This window comes from Scyliorhinus torazame, chromosome 22 (genome assembly GCF_047496885.1).
Source record: "Scyliorhinus torazame isolate Kashiwa2021f chromosome 22, sScyTor2.1, whole genome shotgun sequence".
NCBI lineage: Eukaryota > Metazoa > Chordata > Chondrichthyes > Carcharhiniformes > Scyliorhinidae > Scyliorhinus > Scyliorhinus torazame.
In genome coordinates this window covers 52,857,970-52,882,070 of record NC_092728.1, presented here as the reverse complement: position 1 = coordinate 52,882,070, position 24,101 = coordinate 52,857,970, and the positions used below count along the sequence as shown (strand labels likewise).

Sequence of the window (24,101 nt, the reverse complement as noted above, 5' to 3'; positions counted from 1 at the left end):
CGTTGATCTGTCCATCAGTATGTATGTCTGTTTGCACCATGATGTTTACCTGAATATCATGACACAGCCCTCCATCTCATCCACTACTCCACCAATCTTGGTGTCATCAGCAAATTTACTGACCCACCCTTCAGCCCCCTCCTCCAAGTCATTGATAAAAATCACAAATAGCAGAGGACCCAGCACTGATCCCTGTGGTACACCGCTGGTAACTGGTCTCCAGTCTGAAAATTTTCCATCCACCACCACCCTCTGTCTTCTATGTGATAGCCAGTTACTTATCCAATTGGCCAAATTTCCCTCTATCCCACACCTCCTTACTTTCTTCATAAGCCGGCCATGGGTAATGCTGCAGCTATACAAAACCCTGGTTAGACCCCACTTGGAGTCAGTGTGCGCAATTCTGGGCACCACAAGTTTGGAAAGGTATTTTGGCCTTGGAGGTAGTACTACGTAGGTTTACAAAAATGATACCTGGATTGCAGGGTTTCAGTTACGAGCAGAAAGTAGTCAAAACAAATCTGTTTTACTATCTCAGATTTAAAATTAATAACTGTCATGGCTTCAGCTGCTGTTTGTGGAGAGAGTGCCATCATCTACCACTCTGAGTGAAGAAGTGTTTCCTAACATCTCTCCTGAACGGTCCAGCCCTAATTTCTAAGACCATGCGCCCTAGTTTCTAGTGTCAGTTAAGGCTTCCACAAAACTACTGGATTGTTGCGGAATCTGGTTTGTCAAAGTGAAAGGAAATCTGCCATCCTTACCCGGTCTGGCCTACATGTGACTCCAGACCCATAGCAATGTGGTTCCTTTGCACAGGTCACAAAAGTGGCACACTGCCACCTTCTCGAGCACAATTTGAGGGATGGGCAATTCAAGCTGGCCTTGGCAGTGATGCCCACACCTCCTAAATTAATTGTGACTAATAAAAGGCCTACAGCTAACCTCCAGTGAAATGAAAATGAAATGAAAATCGCTTATTGTCACAAGTAGGCTTCAAATGAAGTTACTGTGAAAAGCCCCTAGTCGCCACATTCCAGCGCCTGTTCGGGGAGGCTGGTACAGGAATTGAACCGTGCTGCTGGCCTGCCTTGGTCTGCTTTAAAAGCCAGCTATTTAGCCCAGTGTGCTAAACCAGCCCCTTGGACTAGATATTAGGATCTCTGTTGTTGTCCAAGCTGAGATCGAGCAACCCAGCCCAGAAAGAGAATCAAACGCGGCGTTTTTCTCAGTTTGTTTGACTCCAGTTGCCACAGGTCAGGGTGGGGAGCTGGAGTCGCCAGTGTCGGAGTATGTAAAGCGGTTTGGGCTCCTCGCCAAGCTTGCACAATGAGCATGTGCTATCTGAGAGGGGGCAGATGGATGCAAATTTGACGGTAACCTTTCAAAATGGGAAGGGATTAATACTTCAGAAGGAAACAATTGCAGGGCAATGGGGAAGAGCAGTGGATAACTCTGTCAAAGAGGAATGAAAGGAAAAATGGCCTCCCACTTAATCATCCTGTGATTCCTTTTGTTGTAGACTATGGTTCCAAGAGGAAGGGAAATGGACCTGAATCTTCACTAGTGGCCAAGAAGAGACCTGCTGGCGAGTCCCTGATAAATCCAGGGAGTAAGAGGTAATCTGCTTACTTCAATACTTTATGGTCCGACAGGCTTTGCTGGTACTGCATATGGCCAAACACTTGATGTATACAAGGCCCGGTGGCATACCCTTCATTTCTTACTGACCTTCCACAGATGTTCATGCCCACCAAGGTATAGTACGGTTTGATGCAAAAATAAGACATCTTCCCAGTCCAGATCTCAACCCTGCATTTTACAACAATAACTTTCATTTATATAGCACCTTTTAAAACATGCAACATCTCCTGCACAGGACTGTTAGTAATTAAAGGTCAGCCCCAACATGCTTGAAGGAGATACCAAGTAGAGTGAACTTTTGGTGAAAGAGACGGTGTCATGCAGGAGGAGAGAGCTGTGGAGAGATGGAGAAGTTTATGAGGAAAGTCCAGGGCCTAGGGCCTAGGCAGCTGAGGACATCATCTCCAATGATGGAAGATGTAAATGAGGAATGCACAAGGATTGGAGGAGCTTCGAGAGCTCAGCGAGTTAGGCTCAGTGATGGGAAGGGACAAGGACATGGCTGCCCAGCGTTTCTTTTTGCACTTTGTTACGATGTTAAAGGCACTATCCAAATGCAAGCTGTTATATCCAACACTGAGCATCTTTAGGCTAGCATTGAGTGGCATTAGCTATTTGTTCTTACGTAGACAGCACTGGCAACAACAGTATTGATTGCCAATTGCTAGCTGCCCTGGGAGCACTTAGAGTCAACCGTATGGTGTGGATCTGGAATTACGTGGGCCAGAGGTGGCGGGTCATTCTCCATGTTGGGCATTAGTTGAATTTGTTGGGTTTTTCCTCACCGTTTTCTGGCTTCATTTTGAATTCAGTTTCACAATTTGCCAGGGAGGGATTGGAACACAGCCTCTGGGTTGCTGGTCCAGTACGTTAACCATGAAGCTACCATATTCTGATAGGCTTTGGCGTATGTGATGAGTGCCAACATGTGGTATAGGCCTCACCCCATTAGTAAATGGAAAAAGGCATTTCCGCAAAGGGTTCTTACAGAGCTGGAGGACCAGTAGGAGACTTTCCAACGCAGAAGCATCAGTCTACAATTCAGGTGAAAGACCGAGAGAGAGAGCACTTCCATTTTGCGGCATGCACTCTCCAATTTTTACAACTTTTAAGTTAAATATGGCTTCAGCTGCCAGACCACCATTGTGGAGGGGGACCCCTTCCACCGGGCGGCCTGTAGCTACAACTGAAGCAAGGCCAGCGGGGAGAGGCACAGAACCTCCCTGGTCTGTCATCAGGAGGCCACTTCTGCCAGGTTACCTCGCCTCCTCCTTACCTCAGGGGACTTGGAGGTCTTCAAATGGATCAGTTGGCCCCAATTTGTGGATACGTCCTCTCATCCCCATCATGTCGCCTCCAGGGCAGCATGGTGTCCACCTGGCCTTCCACCAACAGGGGCCTAAATAACCTGCCCTGGCATTTATATAACATCTTTTGTGACCACCAGATGTCCCAAAGTGCTTTACAGCCAATACTATTGGAGTATGGTCACTGTTGCAATGGTGCTTTGTATACATGAAAGTTGTATTCCCTGTGTCACCAGATACAAACTGACACTTTCCTCCTCCATCCAGAACAATGGCTCCCACTGGAGTGAGTTTTGAGGACAACACCCTTGAGAGCGACGAGTGAAGCATCTGATTGGGCGCAAAATGGATTTGCTGGGGATATTTATAATGAAGTGTATTTTACCACAATTTGATGTCTTGCTTCCAAAGATGGATGTCAATTTTTTTTTAATGAAATGCTGTCTCGGTTTGTTTAAGAAACAATAATGGGACATTTTATGTGGCCTTCTAAATTAAAGATTGTAAAGTTTAAAAAGTAACTTGTTTGACAGTATGTCGTGTATTCTGTAAAGCTCACACACGGGGGGGCACAATGCACCCCAAAAAATGACTTAAGGGCTGGATTCTTCTGCCACGCCCGTCGCAAGATTGTCATGGACGGAATGCGGACCAGGTCCATTGACCTCGGGCGGGAATTCCCGGTCGCCGGGCGGGCGAGGCCTACGAATCCCGCACCGTATCGTTTTGGGCGGGTTTGGCGGTGTTTCCCGCTAACGTTTTGGGTTGAGATCCAGCCCTGTATTCACCCACACTTAGTCATTATTTCGGGGCGTGGGGAGTTTCTCATCAGTCAATCCTACACTTGAATTTTTTTTCTGCAGTGGGGAACTAAACCCGGCGGCCAGACCGGCTCCTCCGAGAAAGGGTGGTGCCCCGATCTCAGGGTGAGGTTGAGGGTTATTGAACTGACACTAATGCAGTTGTGATACCTAATGGGCAGGATTCTCTGTCCCGCCAGCCACGTATTCCAGTACACCCCGGCCAGCAGCGTTATCCATGGGGTTTCCCATCGTGCCCATTCTACATCGTCGGGGAAACCCGCGGGCGTGAGTGCGCAGCCGGCCTAGCGGAAGACACCGCCGACAGAGAATCCTGCAGAATATCTTTACACTTTCCCATGTATAGGTTGCTAACCCAGCAGCTGTACTGCTAAATCTCAGGTTGGACTCCTCCTCGTAGATACTTGTAAGTTTGTTCACCCACCACTGTGGTCGAAGCGCCTGTGTCGCAAAGAGATTTATTCAAACAAACAACGGACAATGCAACTTCCCGCAGACTTCGACACCAGCCCCAGCCCGCGACCTCCAAGGCTCAACAACGCCCTCCCCATTAACAAAAGTTAGCATGAGTACCCCATCCCCCTCCCCTCTCCAGGCATGAAGGTGACCCTGCGCCACACCTTGCCCGTCCAAACAAATGACGTGATCAGTCCCAATCCCTGCGCCTTCATGAACACCTCAGTCTCCTCCGTTGTCTCAAAATAATGTTCTCTGGAGTTATGTGTGACCCTCAGCCTTGCGGGGTAGACCATCCCGAAGCGCACTCCCTGCCTTCGCCCTGTAAAAGGTCGCATGCCTTCTCGCCAGCTACACCATAACATCCTGGTATATATGAATACCACTGCCTTCCCGTCTCACCTCCCCATTCTGCTTGGCCCACCTCAATACCTGTTCCTTCCTCTGGTAACTCTGAAAGCAGACGATCACAGCTCTTAGCGGCTCATTCATCCACGGCTTCGGCAGAAGCAATCAGTGGGCCCTATCCAACTTGAAAGGGGGTAAACCGCCCCCTCCATCTCCAACATTGCAAAATATACCGTTGGCCTCGGGCCCTCCACACCCTTAGGCAGCCCCATGATTCTGTGGTTCTGCCATCGCGACCTGTTCCCAGTGCCCTCAACCTTGGCCTTCAGGCCCTTATTTCTGTCCTCCACCCTCAGCAACTCCACTTCCAGAGAGGCGGGCTGGTCACTGTATCGCAACAGTGCTTCCTCCACCCCCTTCAGTACCTCACCAGGCTCCCGCACTGTCTCCAACATCTTTCCAAGGGCCTGCTTTATTGGGACCAGCAGCTCTTCCACCAATTTCTTAAGAGTGTCCCATCATCTCCCTCCTTTGCCGCTCAAACTCCACCGCCATCACTTCAGCCAGCGTAATGGCCGCAGCCCCAACCAGCGAGCTTGCTTCCGCTATCTTTCCTCCAACCACGCTCCTCACTCTTGTTGACTCTGCCGGCGGACTAGCTCTCGCTCACTTTCTCCCTGTGTTCTTTCTTTGGGGGTTACGATATCTTCTATTAGGATGAGTTTACCCATAAATTCTCCCAAAAAACTAGGTGAAAAGGACCAAACTCCGAGGTGAGAGCCACCTAACGTGCAACCGCCACCTAGATGCCGCCACCGGAAGTTCCCTGGAAATTGTTTAAATTACTGATGGTGCTTTTGAAGAAAATCTGTGCAAGTACAAAGCTGTTTTTCAAATTGAGCTGGGCTGGATACAAGGGGTCAAGGCCAAAATCTACATGAACCTTGAATGCACATTAAACTTCTTCAGAGCTCGGCCCATCCCATACGCTCTACATCCAAACGTTGAGGCCGAATTGACAAAGTGGGAGGAATTAGGAATCATAAGGTCAGTTGTCCAAATGGGCAGCCCCTATCATTCCTGTGGTGAAGCCTGACTGCACCGTCAGGATCTGTGGTGATTACAAACTAACTATAAACCAAGCGGCCCAACTCGACAGGTATCCTATCCCAAGGGTAGAAGATCTTTATGCATAGCTGGTGGGGGGGGGGGGGGGTGCTCACATTTCCAAAGCTCGATTGGGCCATGCTTACCTGCAAATTAAGCTATATGAAGTCTCCAGGAAATATGCAACAAACACAATGGACTTTTCCAGTACACAAGGTTGTCTTTTGGCACATGGTCTGCATGTGCAGTTTTTCATTGGATTATGGAGAACTTGCTACAAGGAATTCCAAAAGTCGTGATGATGGGGACTTCACAGGAAGAACATCTGGTCAACCTGGAGGAAGTCCTTAAGAGGTTTAGAGATGCAGGTGTAAGACTGAAAAGGAAAAAATGCAACTTTCAGGTCAGTGAAGTTACATATTTGGGGTTTAAAGTTGATGCCAAAGGCTTATACCCCTGCGATGAGTCTATCCCCCTGCGATGAGCCTATACCCCTGCGATGAGCCTATACCCCTGCGATGAGCCTATACCCCTGCGATGAGCCTATCCCCCTGCGATGAGCCTATCCCCCTGCGATGAGCCTATCCCCCTGCGATGAGCCTATCCCCCTGCGATGAGCCTATCCCCCTGCGATGAGTCTATCCCCCTGCGATGAGCCTATCCCCCTGCGATGAGCCTATACCCCTGCGATGAGTCTATCCCCCTGCGATGAGTCTATCCCCCTGCGATGAGCCTATCCCCCTGCGATGAGCCTATCCCCCTGCGATGAGCCTATACCCCTGCGATGAGCTTATCCCCCTGCGATGAGCCTATCCCCCTGCGATGAGCCTATCCCCCTGCGATGAGCCTATCCCCCTGCGATGAGCCTATCCCCCTGCGATGAGCCTATCCCCCTGCGATGAGCCTATCCCCCTGCGATGAGCCTATACCCCTGCGATGAGCCTATACCCCTGCGATGAACCTATCCCCCTGCGATGAGCCTATCCCCCTGCGATGAGCCTATCCCCCTGCGATGAGCCTATCCCCCTGCGATGAGCCTATCCCCCTGCGATGAGCCTATACCCCTGCGATGAGCCTATACCCCTGCGGCGATGAGGTAAAAGCAATCAGAGAAGTTCCTGCACCAGAAAAGATTGCGGAAATAAAATAGTTTCTGAGCATGGTCAATTACTATGGCCAAACTTAGCACCAACATCAGCGTCGTTGCACCATTTCCGAAAAAATATCAGTGCTGGCACTGGAAAGACCAACAGGTAAAGGTAAAGTTGCCATAGTTCCAGGTGACCATAGGCTGCTTTCCCCTTTTGAGGGGACAGAGCTGACTGTTGGTGATTTAACCTGCAGTTCGCCATACCTCGGGTAAGGGGCAAGGTTGAAAAGGCGAGGCCTTCATGAATAACCTCAGCCGGTATGGGAATTGAGCCCACACTGCTGACGTCGCTCTTCATCACAAATCAGCTGTCGGGCCAACTGCTCTGGGCTCTGTTCTTGGCCGCCCATAGTTACGTTTTTCAACATTGACCGGGGTCTCAGATTTCCTGTGCAGACGCTCTGAGTCGACACCCGCTCCCTCCGATAGTGGCTCTGCCTGACAGCCCCTCCCCGCTCGGTGCCACAGGAAACTGCCCTGGCTTTAAATTTCTTGGATACCTTGCCCGTATCCTCGACTCATATCAGGAATTGAACTCAAGAGGTACACAGTCCTGTCTTAAGGGCGGCACAGTGGCCTAGTGGTTAGCACTGCTACCTCACAGTGCCAGGGACCCTGGTTCGATTCCAGCCTCGGGTGACTGTGTGGAGACACTTTCTCCCCGTGTCTGCGTGGGTTTCCTCCGATTGATTGGGTTTCCTCCCACAGCCCAAAGATGAGCAGGTTTAAATGGATTGGCCACGCTAAATTGCCCCTTAATGTTCCAAAGGCTAATTGGTGTTGCGGGGTTACGGGGATAGGGTGGGGTAGTAGGGTACTCTTTCAGAGTGTCAATGCAGACTTGATGGGCTGAATGGTCTTCTGTACAGCTGTGAAAGTGCAGCGCTCCCTCGGTACTGCACTGGAGTGTCAGCCTGGATTTTGAAAGCAGTAAGTGGCGGGGCTGTGAATGAGGAGCCCACAATTCAGCAGATCCAACCTCGTATTCATGTGACCGCAACTATTCCACATTTTGAATGATGGTTACCATACGGAATCACAAATAAAGAACTTCAGCTGGATTTTATATGGAACAATATCACAAATTTAACCAGCATTTACTTGGAAAAAGTAAACATTTGGGCCCATTTGGACCGGATCAGGTGCACAGACACAGGAAGATTCCCAGCTCTGTGAACCTGACCTTTAAAAATGGTCATGTGTGTGGGGCAGTAGGCGGGCCCACCATGAGTGCAGAGGCTGCCGGGGGTGAGCGGCTGGCCTGTCATTGTGCTCTGGCATTTTAGAAAGATTAAAGAACAGCTCACCCTCTCCCTCCACACATGCCCTATACATCATTCATGTCAGCCTATGCCATCTCCTACCCCTCTACCCACCCCATGGCTCCCCATATCCACATAGTCCTTTATAGGCCCATAGCCAACATAGTGTCCATGCCAGCACATCCAGTATCCTTTGATATTTCCTTGACAGTATTGACAGTTCCAATGAGTTTATGCATTTTTTATGTACAATCATGTTAAATTTTAACCATCACAAACGGTGCCTTATAGATCCAAAGGGGTACCATACCTCTCCAAAGGGGTACCATACCTCTCCAAAGGGTTACTCTGGCTATCCAAATAAATTCACCAAGCGCAGACCTACTCTTACCTGTTCCAATCTGCACATTTTGGGTTATCATACCACCAAACCTCCACTTGAATGGAGGCGATTGGTGATTTAAGTGGCCAGTTGACTCTGTAAACCCTGTATGCGTGAACCCCAATTCCAGTCCCACCCCTGCGAACCTTGGCAGTGTCTTGCTCAGGGGTGGGACTGAGAGTTCTTCGGGCTTGTCCGCCATTTTCGCCATGACAGAGGCAAAAATCTGGGCCTGGGTGTCACACAGCGAGAGAAAGACCTTCAGTTAACTCCAAAACAACTTGCGTATAAATTACCAACACATGGCAAATAAACAGAAACAAATTCAGGAGGAAGAGATGGAATCCATTCAGGGTTTTATTCAAGATATAATTATTCACAAGTAAACAATTCAACTACATCACTACTCATTTCACAATCAGTTAATCCATTAAACGCGGTACAAGTCCTCCTAAATATACACTGTAGATCAGATTGTGCTACAAATATCTATGGATATAAAGTATTATGGGTATAATGTAAGATTCAAGGGGAGGGATGTTTTGTGGTGCACCTGAGACCCTATTTAGTTTTCAAACCATTTGTCCCACCTCTCTCCAAATTTTTTCCCCTCTCTACTGAGGGCCTTGTCTCAGTACAAACCCTCCCGAAATGACCACTTTTCATACGTGTGTCTCTGCCAAGGCTGGCATTTGTTGCCTATCCCCAGCTGCCCTTGATGAAGCAGTGGAGAACCACTTTCCCAAGTGCTGCAGCTCAGGTGATGGAGATGCTCCCACAGCAATGTCCTCCATTGGCTGCAACTTCAAAGTCCCAGGGCAGTCCGTGCACAGGTTGATACCTTTAAGTCACCATTAGCGTGTGGTCGCACCAAAAAAATTTAAAGGGGTCGTACATTCCAAAGAAGAAATTTGGGGGAACATTGTCCTGCAGTGCTGTTTGTTTTCTTTTAAATATTTTTATTCTCTGCCTTTTTCACATTTTCACCCAAATTTACACCCACCAACAATAAACAATATTCAATAACAATGATCCCATCCTCCCACCAAACATTCGCCCGCATGTTCACACAAACAAATGGCAAAAAGGAATTAGGGATCACCCATAGTCACCATTAACACACACAGCCCCCCCTCCCACCAACCCTCCCACCCACACATGTTCGATGTTATCCAGTTTTTGAATGTACACAATGAATAACGCCCATGACTTATAGAACCCCTCCATCCTTCCCCTCAGTTCAAACTTAACCTTCTCAAGAGTCAAGAATTCCAACAGGTCCCCCCACCATGCCAGGGCACTGGGTGGAGAGGTTGCTCTCCAACCCATCAGGATCCGCCTTTGGGCGATCAATGAGGCAAAGGCGACAACATCTGCCTCCGCACCCGTTTCCAACCCTGGCTGGTCCAACACCCCGAATATGGCCTCACGGGGGCCCGGGTCCAGTTTAACGTGCACCACTTTAGAAATTACCCTAAAAATCTCCTTCCAGTAACCCTCTAGCTTTGGACAGGACCAAAACATATGAACGTGATTAGCGCCCCCCCCCCCGGCAACATTCACACACATCCTCTACTCCTTGAAAGAATCGGCTCATCCTTGTCCTCGAGAGGTGTGCTCTGTATACCACCTTCAGCTGTATCAGCCCCAACCTCACGAGGTGGAGGCATTCACTCTCCGGAGCACCTCACACCAGAACACCTCCTCCATATCCTCTCCCAATTCGTCCTCCCTTGCTTTGATCCCTTCCAGTGGTGCCTTCTCCTCTTCCAAAATAGCTCCGTAAACTGCTGACACTACCCCCTTCTCTAGTCCCCCTGTCGTCAGCACCTCCTCCAGCAATGTGGAGGCCTGCTCCACCGGCAAGCTCTGTATCTCCTTTCTGGCAAAATCTCGAACCTGCATGTATCTAAACATTTCCCCCTGCTCCAGCCCCTACTTCATTTCCAGCTCCTCTGCAGTGCTGATAATGGAGAGTTTAAGGTTGTCCATTGAATCCCTACAGAGCAGAATGAGGATTTTTGGCCCATTGAGCTTGTACTAGCCCACCGAAAGAGCACTCTATCTAGGCCCACTCCCCCCGCATTATCCTCGCAATCACATAACCTCATCTAACTTGCACACGTTTGGACTGTGGGAGGAAACCGGAGCACCCGGAGGAAATCACACAGACACCGGGAGAAAGTACAAACTTCACGCAGTCACCCAAGGCCTGAATTGAATCCAGATCCCTGTCGCTGTGAGACAATAGTGCTAACCACTGTGGACCTAGCAATGATGAAGGAACAGTAATGGTTGTCCAAATTAGGATGGTGCTTGACTGGGGGTGTGGGGAGCGGAGAGGGAGGTAGCTTGGAAATTAGTTTTCCTTTGCATCCGCTGTCCATTTGGGCGGTGGAGCTCGTGGGTGTGTGAGGTGCTGTTTAGAACCTAGGAAATCTCATTACGGTGAGATACCTGATCCTGCACTCATCCAATATCTACTCATCGGCACTTTGCAGCAGGAATGCATGGTGTATTTATCCTGGTGTGCTTTTTTTTGCTCCTCTCTAAACTTGGAACTCTGAGACCAACTGCAGAATTCCCAACACTTCCACGGCTGCGATTGGTTCACACGAGACTGATCAGCGATTGTGCCAGGTACAATGGTCTTCGGGAGCCAAGTTCCATTCCAAATTTTAAAGTGAATTTACAACTCAGACACAGGGAACCATAGCAATTCTCAATAAATATGGAAGGAAATTCTCCATGCGGTGGGGATCGAAACAAAAACCTGTCTAAAATCCTTCAACTTCATGATACCGAAGGCAGCATTTTCCATTGAGCATTGAATCCACGGCAACAATGAAGATAGCTTATTCTTGGCAAATCCACTAACAACATACAAAGTTCAGAGAGTAGGGATTTCAAACATTAATTTTGCTTAGAAATTTAATCTCCTTGGGAAATAAACATCATACGGCAATCTATAAGTAGGCAATCTTCTACAAATGAGTGTCTCAAACTCAGACCAATACTGCAGCCTATTAATGTAGTTTATATCAATATTCTGTACAAGATAAAGGTTCAACAGGCCGACCAGGGTGCAAGTTAAATATCCAGACCTAGAAATATTTCAGAAAGTGGGGTTTTCACACAGGTCACAACTGGACTGGCATTGCCAACATTCCAGAAATTGAAGATTAATCTCTCAGACACAGAATTCGTACACAACTGAGATAAAAACCATTGGGGCATTAACAAACTGTGCACCTTTCACTGTTTTAAAGGCTTCTCATTATCAGTCACAGGAATGTTAGCAATGAGACCAGATGGTTTTTGACCATGCGGGGCTGATAGAGGCTGGAGGTCATTCCTTCAGGGAAACTAGGGGTGGAACCTCCAACCGGACTGAACTTCAAGAAGTCAAAAGACCATGCCCATAAAATCTACACCACCTGTCCAAGAGAGACACAGGCAAAACATGGCAGTAAAGTGCTTAAGTATTAGAAGAGATGTCAACCCACCACATTTTGAGAGCAGCACTGGCAGAACCATTTCACATGGGTTAACATCAAATAAATTATGGTTATCATTATCCCTGGTAGCTAATGGGAGAAATGACCACAAAGCTTTCAGAACCCCGTCTACCCAAATAAGCTCCCACCCACAGCTTTGGATGGACAGTGCCTTGATCAGCACTCTTCTCCATAGGGTCACGTAAGGCTTGGTTTTCTTCAGTACAACTACACAGGTCAAGTATCAGTTACCTGTAAGTCCGAAAACCGCACTTTTTTTGTATCTCATCGACCTTTAGCGCGAGAAGTCGTTGGCCTGCACTGTTTAACCTTATGAAACCTCTCCTACCAGCAGAGTCACATATGACGCCATGGGTGGGAACATATTACAGGCACCCTGTCAAAAATGACATTTCTCTATGAGAAAATGTATATTGTTACAGTCAAGACAGGAACCAAGGACACAGCAAAAGCTCGGGATTGGTGTTGCTTACTGCATCACATGACAGGAACCATCAATCCTTGGAAGATGGCAATAGGAGGCTATTATTGGTTGAGAAGTGCTTTGTGATGTCCTGAGTTCATGAAAGATGCTATAGAGATGCAAATCTTTCAATTATCTCCAGATATCCTCTTTACTGCCCTCTTGATATCAAAAGAATAATTCATATTAGGGACATATGTCATCAAGGTTGACATTTCTCCTGGCTGTAAAATTAATTCTGCTGGTTTGAGGCATGTCAACAGAACCTGGAATGCATGTTTCATTGGAAAAAAATATGAAGAATTGAGATAGCTATCCCAGAATTAATAAAACTCAACAGGAAAGAGAATTAAACCGCATCCAAAGCATAATCTGTAACTTTACAAAAGTGAATCAGAAAGCTAATGTAACTACGCAAGTGATTAATTGCAACTGTGCTATACTGTGACATGTTGATTGATAATTAATAATGTACCTTAATGTGTTTAGCAGCCACACTCACAAAATGGCTGAAATCTGATGTGAGATGGACAATGATATATCCGCTCTTTAGCAAATCATACTCGTCTCCTTGATCAGCACTCTTATTCATAGGGCCAATGAAAGGCTTTGTTTACTTTGGCACAGGTCGAGTATGATTTATCGGTAACTTCAAAAACCGCACCTTCTTTGAATCTCATCGACCTTTATCGCGAGAAGCCTAGTTGTTTGTCTGCACTGTTTAACCTTGCGAAATCTCTCCTACAGCCATGGTCGTATATGGCACCATGGGTGGGAACATGCAAGTATAATATTTATTGGTGTCACAAGTAGGCTTACATTAACACCGTAATGAAGTTACTGTGAAAATCTCCTTGGAGGAAACCGGAGGAAATCCACGCAGACACGGGGAGAACGTGCAGACTCTGTACAGGCAGCAACCCAGGCCAGGAATGGAACCCGGGTACCTGACGCTGTGAAGCAACAGTGCTACCCACTGTGCTACCGTGCCGCCCACACAGGTACCCTGTATTTATTATTCAGTGGTACAGCTTACTTTCCTAGCCATTTTATTTACTTTAACTATAGCTAGCCTAGGCTTTGGTCATGTAAGCGGGCCTACTCTCATATGCGGTTTCCAAAACCCAAAATTATCTGAAATTGAAAATGCAGTCAGCCCCAAATGTTTTGGATAAAGGATACTCGACCTGTATTGGTGTCCACATTTTCTGTATAATTTCTGGCCAGCAAAGACAATTGGGAGTTCATCGAACAGAGGGAAAATAGTTCCTTAAATTGAGGTTACGGCACAAGCCTCTTATAACTTTGCCCTCTCGTTTCTTAATTTGTTCAATTGGCTTCAATTTAACCTCTGACGCCCTTCACGTGATCAACTCTGTTTTTGGACTTCTGAAGTAAAAATGACATTCCTCTGATAAAATGTACATTGTTATTTCCACAAAACCTTGGTGCCCATCTAATGAGGCGTTACCACTCTGCTGGGCCACACCTGCACAAAAAAAACAACTTTGCCAGCCATCTCACCTCTAACCTTCACGTTAAATATGGATTTATTTTCGAAAAGCATCTCCAATTTTTTTTTTGCGGCTTTAAAGTAAACGTGCACTTCTTTTGCGAGGTGCATTGCTAGAGTTTCAGTTGGAGAGAATTCAGTCAAGTTTTGTGAGGTTGTCTTTGTACAGAGCTAGTTTCGGATCAGTTGAATCTTCATCTTAAAAGCAGTCTAAAGGGTCTAAATATCAAATCACTGTAAGTTCTGTAAAATCGTTACCAGGTGGAGTTGTGGTTTTGAGGGAATTATATCTTAGACTACAAATGCTGGCCTTGTCCTCCAATCCCCCTCATTCATGAGATGACATCATGAGAGACCTACAAGAACTGAGTCATAGTAGCAGATTTCTTGTACGTAGTTTCTCAGTGAACCACTGCCCCTTTAAGAATGGAAGCTTCAAATAAACACAATATCCAGCACTAGATGGTCAACGTATATGCAAGAATGTGGCATTGGGTTAAAGCTTGTTAGTTTAATCTCCAGCATAAATAGACCCATGAATGGAGCTGATCTCCAAGTCAGTGCTGGGGCTCCAAATCTATCTTAATGCCTTAGCAACATTTCGATATGCCAACTTGATCTCTTCTTCGTTGGGGCAGGTATTCATGAACTCTTCACATTTCTCGGCATTGTCCAGGTATCTACACAGGCCTGTGAGTTGCTTTGGGATTGTAAAGTTCCGATAATGTTTGCACACAACCTGTTAACAAATCAGATAACTCTCAGTCATGCAGGCAACAAACCATATGAATGCTTAAGTTAGTCCCAGCACCTGGTTATGCTCATCATCTACCTCCCAATCTATGTCGGACAGTGTATTCCCTTCCACTCTTTTAACATTTGTTTAATCACAGGAGAGATGAAGAGACACAATGGTAAGATTGCATAAAAGCAAAATACTGCGAGTGCTGGAAATCTGAAATAAGAACAGAGAATGCTGGATAAACTCAGGAGTTCTGGCAGCATCTGTGGAGAGAAACAAAGGGTAATTTAGACCCGAAACATTAACTCTGTTTCTCTCAACAGATGCTGCCAGACCTGCTGAGTTTATCCAGCATTTTCTGTTTTTAGTTTAGGTAAAATTGCATGGATACAACAGCCCAGGAACAGAAGATGTGGCCCCACAGGTTTATGTCTGTGTTTCTTCTTCACATCAGCCTCTTCTAACCTTCCTCAACTATCTCTCAACTTAGGAACCAGTCAAGGCCCAGCATGAAAGTTTTTGCAGAACAAGCCATGTGGACACAGAAACAAATGGTAAATGGGGAAGGGATCTTCATAAGGTGCACAGAGTAAGACCCAAGGTTAACTCTGCACTCAGAGAACATGTATATAAACTCATCACCTGGAAGTCTGCAAAAGCATCACATGTCCAGAAAGGTTTCTCTGAACATCACATGCAAATGGTGATACTTTACAGATCGACTGACTTCCGATAGAAACTTATAAAATTCTAACAGGATTAGACAGGGTAGATTCAGAAAGAATAGTAGGGGAGTCCAGAACTAGGGGTCATAGATTGAGAATAAGGGGTATGCCTTTTAAGACTGAGGTTAGGAGACATTTCTTCACCCAGAGAGTGGTGAATCTGTGGAATTCATTCCCATAAAAAGTAGTTGAGTCCAAAATGTTGTGTAATTTCAAGAAGGAATTAGATCGAGGTCTTGGGGCTAAAGGGATCAAGGGATATAGGGGAAAGGCAGGATCAGGGTATTGAACTTGATGATGAGCCATAATCATAATTAATGGCAGAGCAGGCTCGAAGGATCGAATGGCCTCTTCCTTCTCCTATTTTCTATGTATGTTTATATGTAAAGAGCTGAGAGGGCGAGGGGAATGGGGGCAATGATTTTCTTTGATGTGGTCACTGCCTCTTCCCCTTTCCTCTCCTCCCACCATACAGATCAGGTCAAAAGTTAGAAGAAAGGCCACTGCAACAGGGTCAATTAAACAGGGGGCTGTTAAACAGGGGGCTGGTCAGCTACCCTTTCTTAACACATTCTGCTTCAACCAGCCGACATATAGGGAAAAAGACAAGCAAACAAAAATCCGCTGTTAGAATAAACTGGAGGGAAGCAATCTCAAACTGGATCATCCATTGTTAAAAATGTAGGTGGCAAAATATCGTAAAACAGGTCTCTGCTGCAGGATCTTGATGATAAGTATATGGGGTTAAGCCACACAGCCCTTCGATTCTGTTCCTCATGCAAGTAGCTACATATCTTCAGTTATCCACCTTAGTTTCATGCCTCTAATATCCTTATCTGACAAAAAATCTATCAGTCTCTGTTCTGATATTTTCACTTGATCTCCAGCATGGGTTGTTCTTTGGAGGGGGCAGTTTTAGATTTCCACTAATTTTTGTGTGAATAAGAATTCCTGACATCACCCTGGAATTGTTTAAGACCAGGTCCCCTTGTTCGGTAGTCCCACACCAGAGGGAATAGTTTCTCTCTACTATACCTACCTATCAAATCGTTAATCATCTCAGTTGGATCCCCCGTAATCCTGTGTGATCAATCAGCCCAGTCTGTGCTGTTCATGTGATGCCTAGCGATGACTATTAGCTAATGCTTATTGTATCATGGAAGGAGGTCTTGTCACGCAGTGGGTAGTGTCACTGTCTACACCAGAAGCTCTGGGTTCGAGTCCCACTCCAGGGCACGATAGCCACAGAAGCTACATTCATAGCATGTAAAAGGCTCCCCTGGTCAGGCATGTTTGACGCAGAGAGGCACTCCTTTGATAATAATTTTTATTTTCACAAGTAGGCTTACTTGAAGTTACTGTGAAAATTCCCCCAGTCGCCACATTCTGGTGCCTGTTCGGGTACACCAAGGGAGAATTCAGAATGTCCAAATGATCTAACAGCACATCTTTCGGGACTTTTGGGGAGAAACCGGAGCACCCGGAGGAAACCCACACAGACACAGGGAGAACGTGTGCTGACTCCGCACAGACAGTGACCCAAGCTGGGAAATGAACGCGGGATCCTGGCGCTGTGAAGCATCAGTGCTAACCACTGTGCTACGGTGCCACCCTATATCCTCTGGTGACAGTCTCGCGACCTGATTCAGGAGAAGCTAGCTATGGAAACAGACCGTAAGCACGTGCTGTACTAAGTATAGGAAGAGAGAAGAGGATTGTATCATTAAAGTGCTACAAGTATCATGCGTTAAAGATCATGGAAGTTCTCCAGGTAACACGTGTTAAAGATCTCTTTCTCCTCAGTTTCGTCCCAGTGCAAAATTTAGTTTGCTTGTCTTTATCCCTGCACATTGACTGGTTCAGGTAGAACTCATTATAGAGCAGTTACAGAGGCCCCTTGGTCCAGAATGAACCTCCTCCCCCTCCCCACCACCACCCCCGGTTCGTGAAGGAGGTTGAATGATGAGCACATCTTCTCCAGAAATAGAGAGGACCCGTTGATAAGGATAAGACTTTAAAATCTCACTCACCTTAACCACATGGAGTTTAGGTAGGAGGTTGCAGTCAGCCAACGTCAGCTCGTTCCCATCCAGGAATAACCTCTTTGACGGAGAGGTCCCATCTTCGTGTGCCAGCGGCGTGTTCAGGTATTGTTCCAGCTCCAGCAGTGCTTTCAGGAATGACGTCTCCAAAGCTAAACACAGACAGTTATTAGCGCAATGGAAGGAAGTGTTGCCAGTCAGAACAGCCATTTTCTACAGCAAGGGCCGTTGAACATCCAGACTTGGCCGAGCCTTGGTCCAGACACTGCCAAACATTGGTTCAACAAAGGCAATGGGGGAGATTTCCCCCATCTGGGCATCAATGATGCCTCTTGCATTCACTGGAAGCAAGCCAAACATAAAGGTACCAATTCAAAGAAGCGAGTTTTAATTGGTCTATCATCTTTACAACACCAGCGCTTCAAGTGAGAACTTACGCTCATTCTTTTCAGGAAGTGGATTCTTAACGTATGCTGAGAATTTCTGGAAGACCTTATAACCTGCAGTCATGGATTCCTTGCATCTGACACTCAGCCTAGGGTACCTGGGGAAAGAATAAAACAAACATAACTCTTCATGGTCAATGAAGGCTAATATATGAAACGGCTGCATTGTTTCAGTGGTTCTGAATGACTTGGGGGAGCTAATGTATCCTTATTAAAAGCCATTTTTTATGTGCCAGTCATTCCTTTCACTGAGATGTCCCTGTTGGACACCAGCAAGCAAACTGAATGGGAGAGTGTGTAACCTGTCAAGTACAAAGAAGGACATATTAAAATCCTAGAACGATCAACAAATGGTGTTACACCAGGGCAGTCCAATCCTGCCGTCATTACTCTGTCAGGTTTACACTAATTACTACTGGAGCCAGCAAACTGCTCACCCAAACCAAACTTCCACTGCAGCAGTTCAAGAAGGTCCAACTCCATCTTCTCGAGGAAACTATGAGGATGGGCAATAAGTGTCAGCCTCGCCAACCACGCCCATATCCAAGAAAAAAATGATACAAGTCCCTGGCTGTAAGGACAATTAGGGCCCACTTCCAAATTTTAGGTGAGGTACTCTGAAGAAAATCTGGCCCCAGGGCACAATGAATTTACCAGCCGGTCGGGAAAGGAGAGGGAGGAGAAACAATGGCTTGGCGAATTGAGTCAGTCATTCTATCCTCCACGGATCAGGCTCCCTCCTCTGGGAGTAGGAAAGTGGGCATGACGGCAACATTGCCTATCTGATTATATAATCCCTCACTGGAAATGTATTTTGCATGGAAGGCAGTAGCATGGTGGCATTGTCACTGGCTAATAATTCAGAGACCAGGGTTCGAATCCCACCATGGCTGATGGCATTGAATCAATCACTTGCTTGTCAATTGTTCACTAATGGAAAGAAATCTGTCCTAGCCTGGTCTGGCCTACATGTGACTCCAGGCCCACAGCGATGTGGCTGACTCTTAACTAACCCTCTGAAATGGCCTGGGAAAGCCACTCAGTTCAAGGGCAATCAGGGATGGGTAACAAACGCTGTCCCAGCCGGTGACGCCCACATCCCATGAAAGAATACAACCAAATACTCATGTAGTGTTGGAGGCGTAGACGGAGCAGAATTTGTAAGGAGCATCAAGGAGAGTTTTTTTAGAGCAGTATGTAAATAGTCCAACTCGGGAAGGGGCCATACTGGACCTGGTATTGGGGAATGATCCCGGTTAGATGGTTGAAGTTTCAGTCGGTGATTACTTGGGAATAGCGATCACAATTCCGTAAGTTTTATAATACTCATGGACAAAGACGAGAGTGGTCCTAAAGAAAGAGTGCTAAATTGGGGAAAGGCCAAGTATAACAAAATTCGGCAGGAGCTAGTGAATGTGAATTGGGAGCAGCTGTTTAAGGGTAAATCCACATTTGAAATGTGGGAGTCTTTTAAGGAAACGTTGATTATAGTGCAGGACAGACATGTCCCTGTGAAAATGAGGAATAGAAATGGCAAGATGAGGGAACCATGGATGACGGGTGGAATTGTGAGACTAGCTAAGGTGAAAAAGGAAGCATACATAAGATCTAGGCGACTTAAAACTGATGAAGCTTTGGAGGAATATCGGGAAAGTAGGACAAATCTCAAACGCGCGATAAAGAGGGCTAAAAGTGGTCATGAAATATCTTTGGCAACAGGGTTAAGGAAAATCCCAAAGCCTTTTATTCGTATATAAGGTGCAAGAGGGTAACTAGAGAAAGGATTGGCCCACTCAAAGACAAAAGAGGGAATTTATGCGTGGAGTCAGAGGAAATGGGTGAGATTCTTAATGAGTACTTTGCATCGGTATTCACCAAGGAGAGGGACATGATGGATGTTGAGGTTAGGGATGGATGTTTAAATACTCTAGGTCAAGTCGGCATAAGGAAGGAGGAAGTTTTGGGTATTCTAAAAGGCATTAAGGTGGACAAGTCCCCAGGACCGGATGGGATCTAAACCAGGTTACTGAGGGAAGCGGGAGACGAAATAGCTGGTGCCTTAACAGATATCTTTGCAGCATCCTTGAGCACAGGTGAGGTCCCGGAGGACTGGAGAATTGCTAATGTTGTCCCTTTGTTCAAGAACGGTAGCAGGGATAATCCAGGGAATTATAGACCTGTGAGCTTGACATCAGTGGTAGGCAAACTGTTGGAGAAGATACTGAGGGATAGGATCTATTCACATTTGGTAGAAAATAGACTTATCAGTGAGAGGCAGCATGGTTTTGTGCAGGGAAGGTCATGTTTTACAAACCTAATAGAATTCTTTGAGGAAGTGACAAAGTTAATTGATGAGTGAAGGGCTGTAGATATATACATGGACTTCAGTAAGGCATTTGATAAAGTTTCCCACGGCAGGTTGATGGAAAAAGTGAAGTCGCATAGGGTTCAGGGTGTACTAGCTAGATGGATAAAGAACTGGCTGTGCAACAGGAGACAGAGAGTAGTGGTGGAAGGAAGTGTCTCAAAATGGAGATGGGTGACTAGTGGTGTTCCAAAGGGATCCGTGTTCGGATCAATGTTGTTTGTGATATACATAAATGATCTGGACAAAGGTATAGGTGCTCTGATTAGCAATTTTGCAGATGATACTAAGATTGGTGGAGTTGCAGATAGCGAGGAGTGTTAGACGATTTAGTTGCTGTGATATGAAGAGTCTAAATTTCTGTTCCTTTTTCACAAACACACATTTATTTCCTTCCAACAGCCTTTGCACAAAACTCTAACTATACATCACCTGACAGAGGCCACCTGAAGCCCCTTTACATATCAGTGTCAATTAATGGATACTTAACATAAATGAGACAATTCATTGCAATGTCTCTTAACCCATTACTTAACAGTCTCCACTTCCTTGGAGAAAAAAAAAAAATTAGGTGAAAAAAACATTTCAAGAAACTCAAAAACACACACATGATTCCCCCTCCCCCCCCCCCCCACACACTTTTTTTTTGTTTGGACGAAAAAGAAAAAGAAACAGCCACAGAAACAAGCGCCCTTCATTAACAATATCCAAAAGTTTCTGTGAACTCGCCCCTTTTCGTAAAACAGTCTGACAGTTGATAGCTCCTGTCGACCCATTTAATTTTTGTTATTTCCCCTCTGTCCAACATCTGCTTCAAACTTGCGATGTCTAGCCGTAACCTCTTTTCATTGACACTTTTTGTAGAGTGCATATTTTCCCACAGGGATTTATTGTCAATGTGACAGTCAATAGGTATATTACCCAAATCCCCTAATCCCAAGATTTCTGTCAATATCATACTTATATAAAAGGCCATATCCACCGCCTCTACAAGGCTTAACGTCTCAGCAGCCAAAGTGCTTTTTACCACTCTCCTTATTTTCTTTGTTTCCCACACAAGCGGGCAACATTTACCATTGTTCCCCAAAAGGAAAATTATAAAACCTCCTGCGCTTGAAATCCCATCACATAAATTTGCGTAGGACGCATCCCTATAAACTATGAGTTTCAAGTGCCAAAGGTCACCTAAAACCGGGAACTTCAAAACACAATCCTGCATTTTTAGTTTGGCCAACACTTTATTTGCTCTTATTATGTCTTCCACTTTGGGATCATTCATTTTTGTACTCAACTCGAAGACATCAAAACTCACGTAAGGTCTAGTCTGTCTACCTAACCAGTTCAGTTGCCCAATTAAACTTCGTAGTTGCTTTTTTTCTATCTTTGAAACCATTGCGTCTTTTTGTGAAACTCGGCCACGACTAATTGCTATTTGGCTGATGCTTTCCAAATAAGATTGCTGATGTAAAGTTGCCCCTGACTTAGTCTGTCCAATTTCCAGTCCAATATATTTAAATGCACCGGAAGCCTGACTTCCAACCCTGAATTCTTTCCTCAAACCAGAGATTACAATAGCTTCGAAATCACTAGTCCCACCCCACAAAAAAATCATCGACATGCATCATAAAAATGCCAGAAAGATTTCCTTTATAGTGCCAGTAAAACGTTGCAGGATCTGCTTTGAACTGGCAACAGCCTAACTTTAACAAAACTGACCTTACCGAAAAATACCAGACTCTAGATGCATCATTTAATCCATACACACATTTGTTCAACTTCCAGAGTACCCCTTCTGTGTTAGCTGCTTCTTTAGGAGGACGGAGAAAAATGTCTCTCTGGAGCTGATGCCCCTGCAAAAAGGCAGCTTTTATATCTATATATTTGCATTCCCATGCCTTTGTGGCTAATAGAGCCAAGAAGATCTTTAAAATAACCTTTCCTGCTGTAGGTGAATCTACCCTTAAATCCAGATCTTCTAAGTTTTCTTCAAATCCCCTTGCCACAAGCCTGGCCTTTGCCTTATAAGTTCCATCCGGAAAAACCTTTTCCCTGCAAATCCATCTGTGGGATAGAGCTCTTTGTCCCCGATCCGGTACTTCCGTGTATACCCCAAATTCACTCCAACTATGCAATTCTTGCTGTTTAGCTTCTTTGATAACTTTTTCATCTAATTTATTTGAAGCCACCAAAATCTCACGTGCAAGTGTGCTTCTACTCCGATTAGTATTCGGAGTCTTACTCATGTTCCGAGATCTTGATAAACTACGTCCCCTCTCCCACCTGGTATCTCGTTCTGTACTGCTACTGCTTGATCTTTCCCTTCTGCTGTGGGATGTCCTTTCAATAGTTATCGACCTTTTCCTGCGGACCTGTTCACTATCCGATGTATTATCTGAACTGGCACTGCGTTTCTGTGCCCTCCATTTTTGAACTTCGTTTTCCCAATCCATTGTCTTGACTCCTTCCCCTGAATGCTGTACATTCAACCAATATTTATACTTTCCGGTGGCCTTCCCTGCTCTACTAATAATAGTTGCATCCTTCCATTGACTAGACCCTTCAGGCAAGTATGTCACTTTTGTACCAACCTTTGGCAGTTGCCCTTTGGGAAAAAAGACCTGTTCTAATTCATCAGAAGTGTTGTGTTCCTCCACAGAAACCCTGTCTATATCAATTAATTGGTCCTCATAGTTCTGTAACACATGTGTACCAGATGACTCTGGTTCCTCATCATGTCTGTCTGCTCTGTCTAAATTTAAAAATTTGTAATCTGTACCCATTATCCTTGATGAATGTACCCTAACAGTTTGATTACCATGTTGCAAAATAATTGTTTTGCCATCTATGCCTATGATCTTCCCTGGGCCTTTCCATTCATTAGAATTGTCTCTCTTCTAGTATACCATGCCACCTTGCTGAAAAACGGCATCTGATGGCCGTACGTTATATCTTAAAGCTCTGCGAATTCTTTCAGAGACTTCTGCTTCCAAGAAAGCTTTTCTACTGCTATGTAATGCATTTACATGTTCAGCAAAACCAGAGCTAATTGTCGTCCCCTCCCAAGCTGGAGGCTGGTCATCCAAAATGGACGGAATTTTAGGATTTCTTCCAAACACTAATTGATAGGGACTATAGCCCCCAACCATCTGCAATGAATTCTTTGCATGTACTGCCCATGCTAAAGCTGAATTTAGTCTGCAATTTGGTCGCTCTGCCAAAATTTTCCGAAGCATGTCATCGATGACAGCATGATTTCTTTCACAGACACCATTACTAAATGGGCTTTCTGCAGCCGTATTCATAACTCTGATATTCATGTTTTCACACGTATCCCTAAACTCATCATTAGCAAATTCTCCTCCATTGTCCGTAAGGAATTTTGCTGGTGGACCCATTCCTGTCCCTATCCATTTTTCCACGATTTAATCCAGAATTATTCTCTTTCTTTACTTCGTACAATCGTTGATTGACTAAATCTGGTTGCTAAATCTACAAAATGCAAAATAAATATATTATTTGCTTTGTCCCAGATCTTAAGGTCCATGGCCACAATGTCGTTAAAATCCCTGGCCAAAGGGAGGGTTACTATCGGTCGTGCTGGTGTCCTTCTGTACTTCCTACAAACTTCACAGCGGTCACTAACCTGTTCTATCAGTTTAGTATAGTCGTCATCCCATACCCCTGCATCCTTTAATAAATTTTTCAGCCTCCGAGGAGACGGATGTGCAAATTGCCTATGCAGTTTTAATACCACAAGCTTTTTATCAGCTAAAGTCACATTTTCAACTGCCATTAACACATCCTTAACCA

The 24,101-nt window shown here is 45.5% G+C and overlaps 2 protein-coding genes across 10 annotated transcripts in view; one reads left to right on the top strand and one right to left on the bottom strand.

Annotated features, from left to right (window-relative positions):
* paxx (PAXX non-homologous end joining factor) overlaps nt 1-3,472 on the top strand; it is a 58,076-nt gene extending 54,604 nt beyond the window's left edge. For all 9 annotated transcript variants that reach the window (XM_072488225.1, XM_072488224.1, XM_072488222.1 and 6 more), the window contains exons 7-8: nt 1,523-1,619; nt 3,219-3,472. In XM_072488225.1, coding sequence (XP_072344326.1) covers nt 1,523-1,619; nt 3,219-3,276 — 155 coding nt within the window. In that variant the 3' untranslated portion in view covers nt 3,277-3,472. The remainder of the gene's footprint in view (nt 1-1,522; nt 1,620-3,218) is intronic.
* Nucleotides 3,473-8,801: 5,329 nt separating this feature from the next.
* The window catches only part of LOC140399088 (chloride intracellular channel protein 4-like), a 72,356-nt gene continuing 57,056 nt past the window's right edge, over nt 8,802-24,101 (bottom strand). The window contains exons 4-6 of the mRNA XM_072488219.1: nt 17,918-18,024; nt 17,469-17,632; nt 8,802-14,710 (exon numbers count right to left, since the gene is read on the bottom strand). Of these exons, the coding sequence (XP_072344320.1) occupies nt 14,549-14,710; nt 17,469-17,632; nt 17,918-18,024 (433 nt within the window). The 3' untranslated portion in view covers nt 8,802-14,548. The remainder of the gene's footprint in view (nt 14,711-17,468; nt 17,633-17,917; nt 18,025-24,101) is intronic.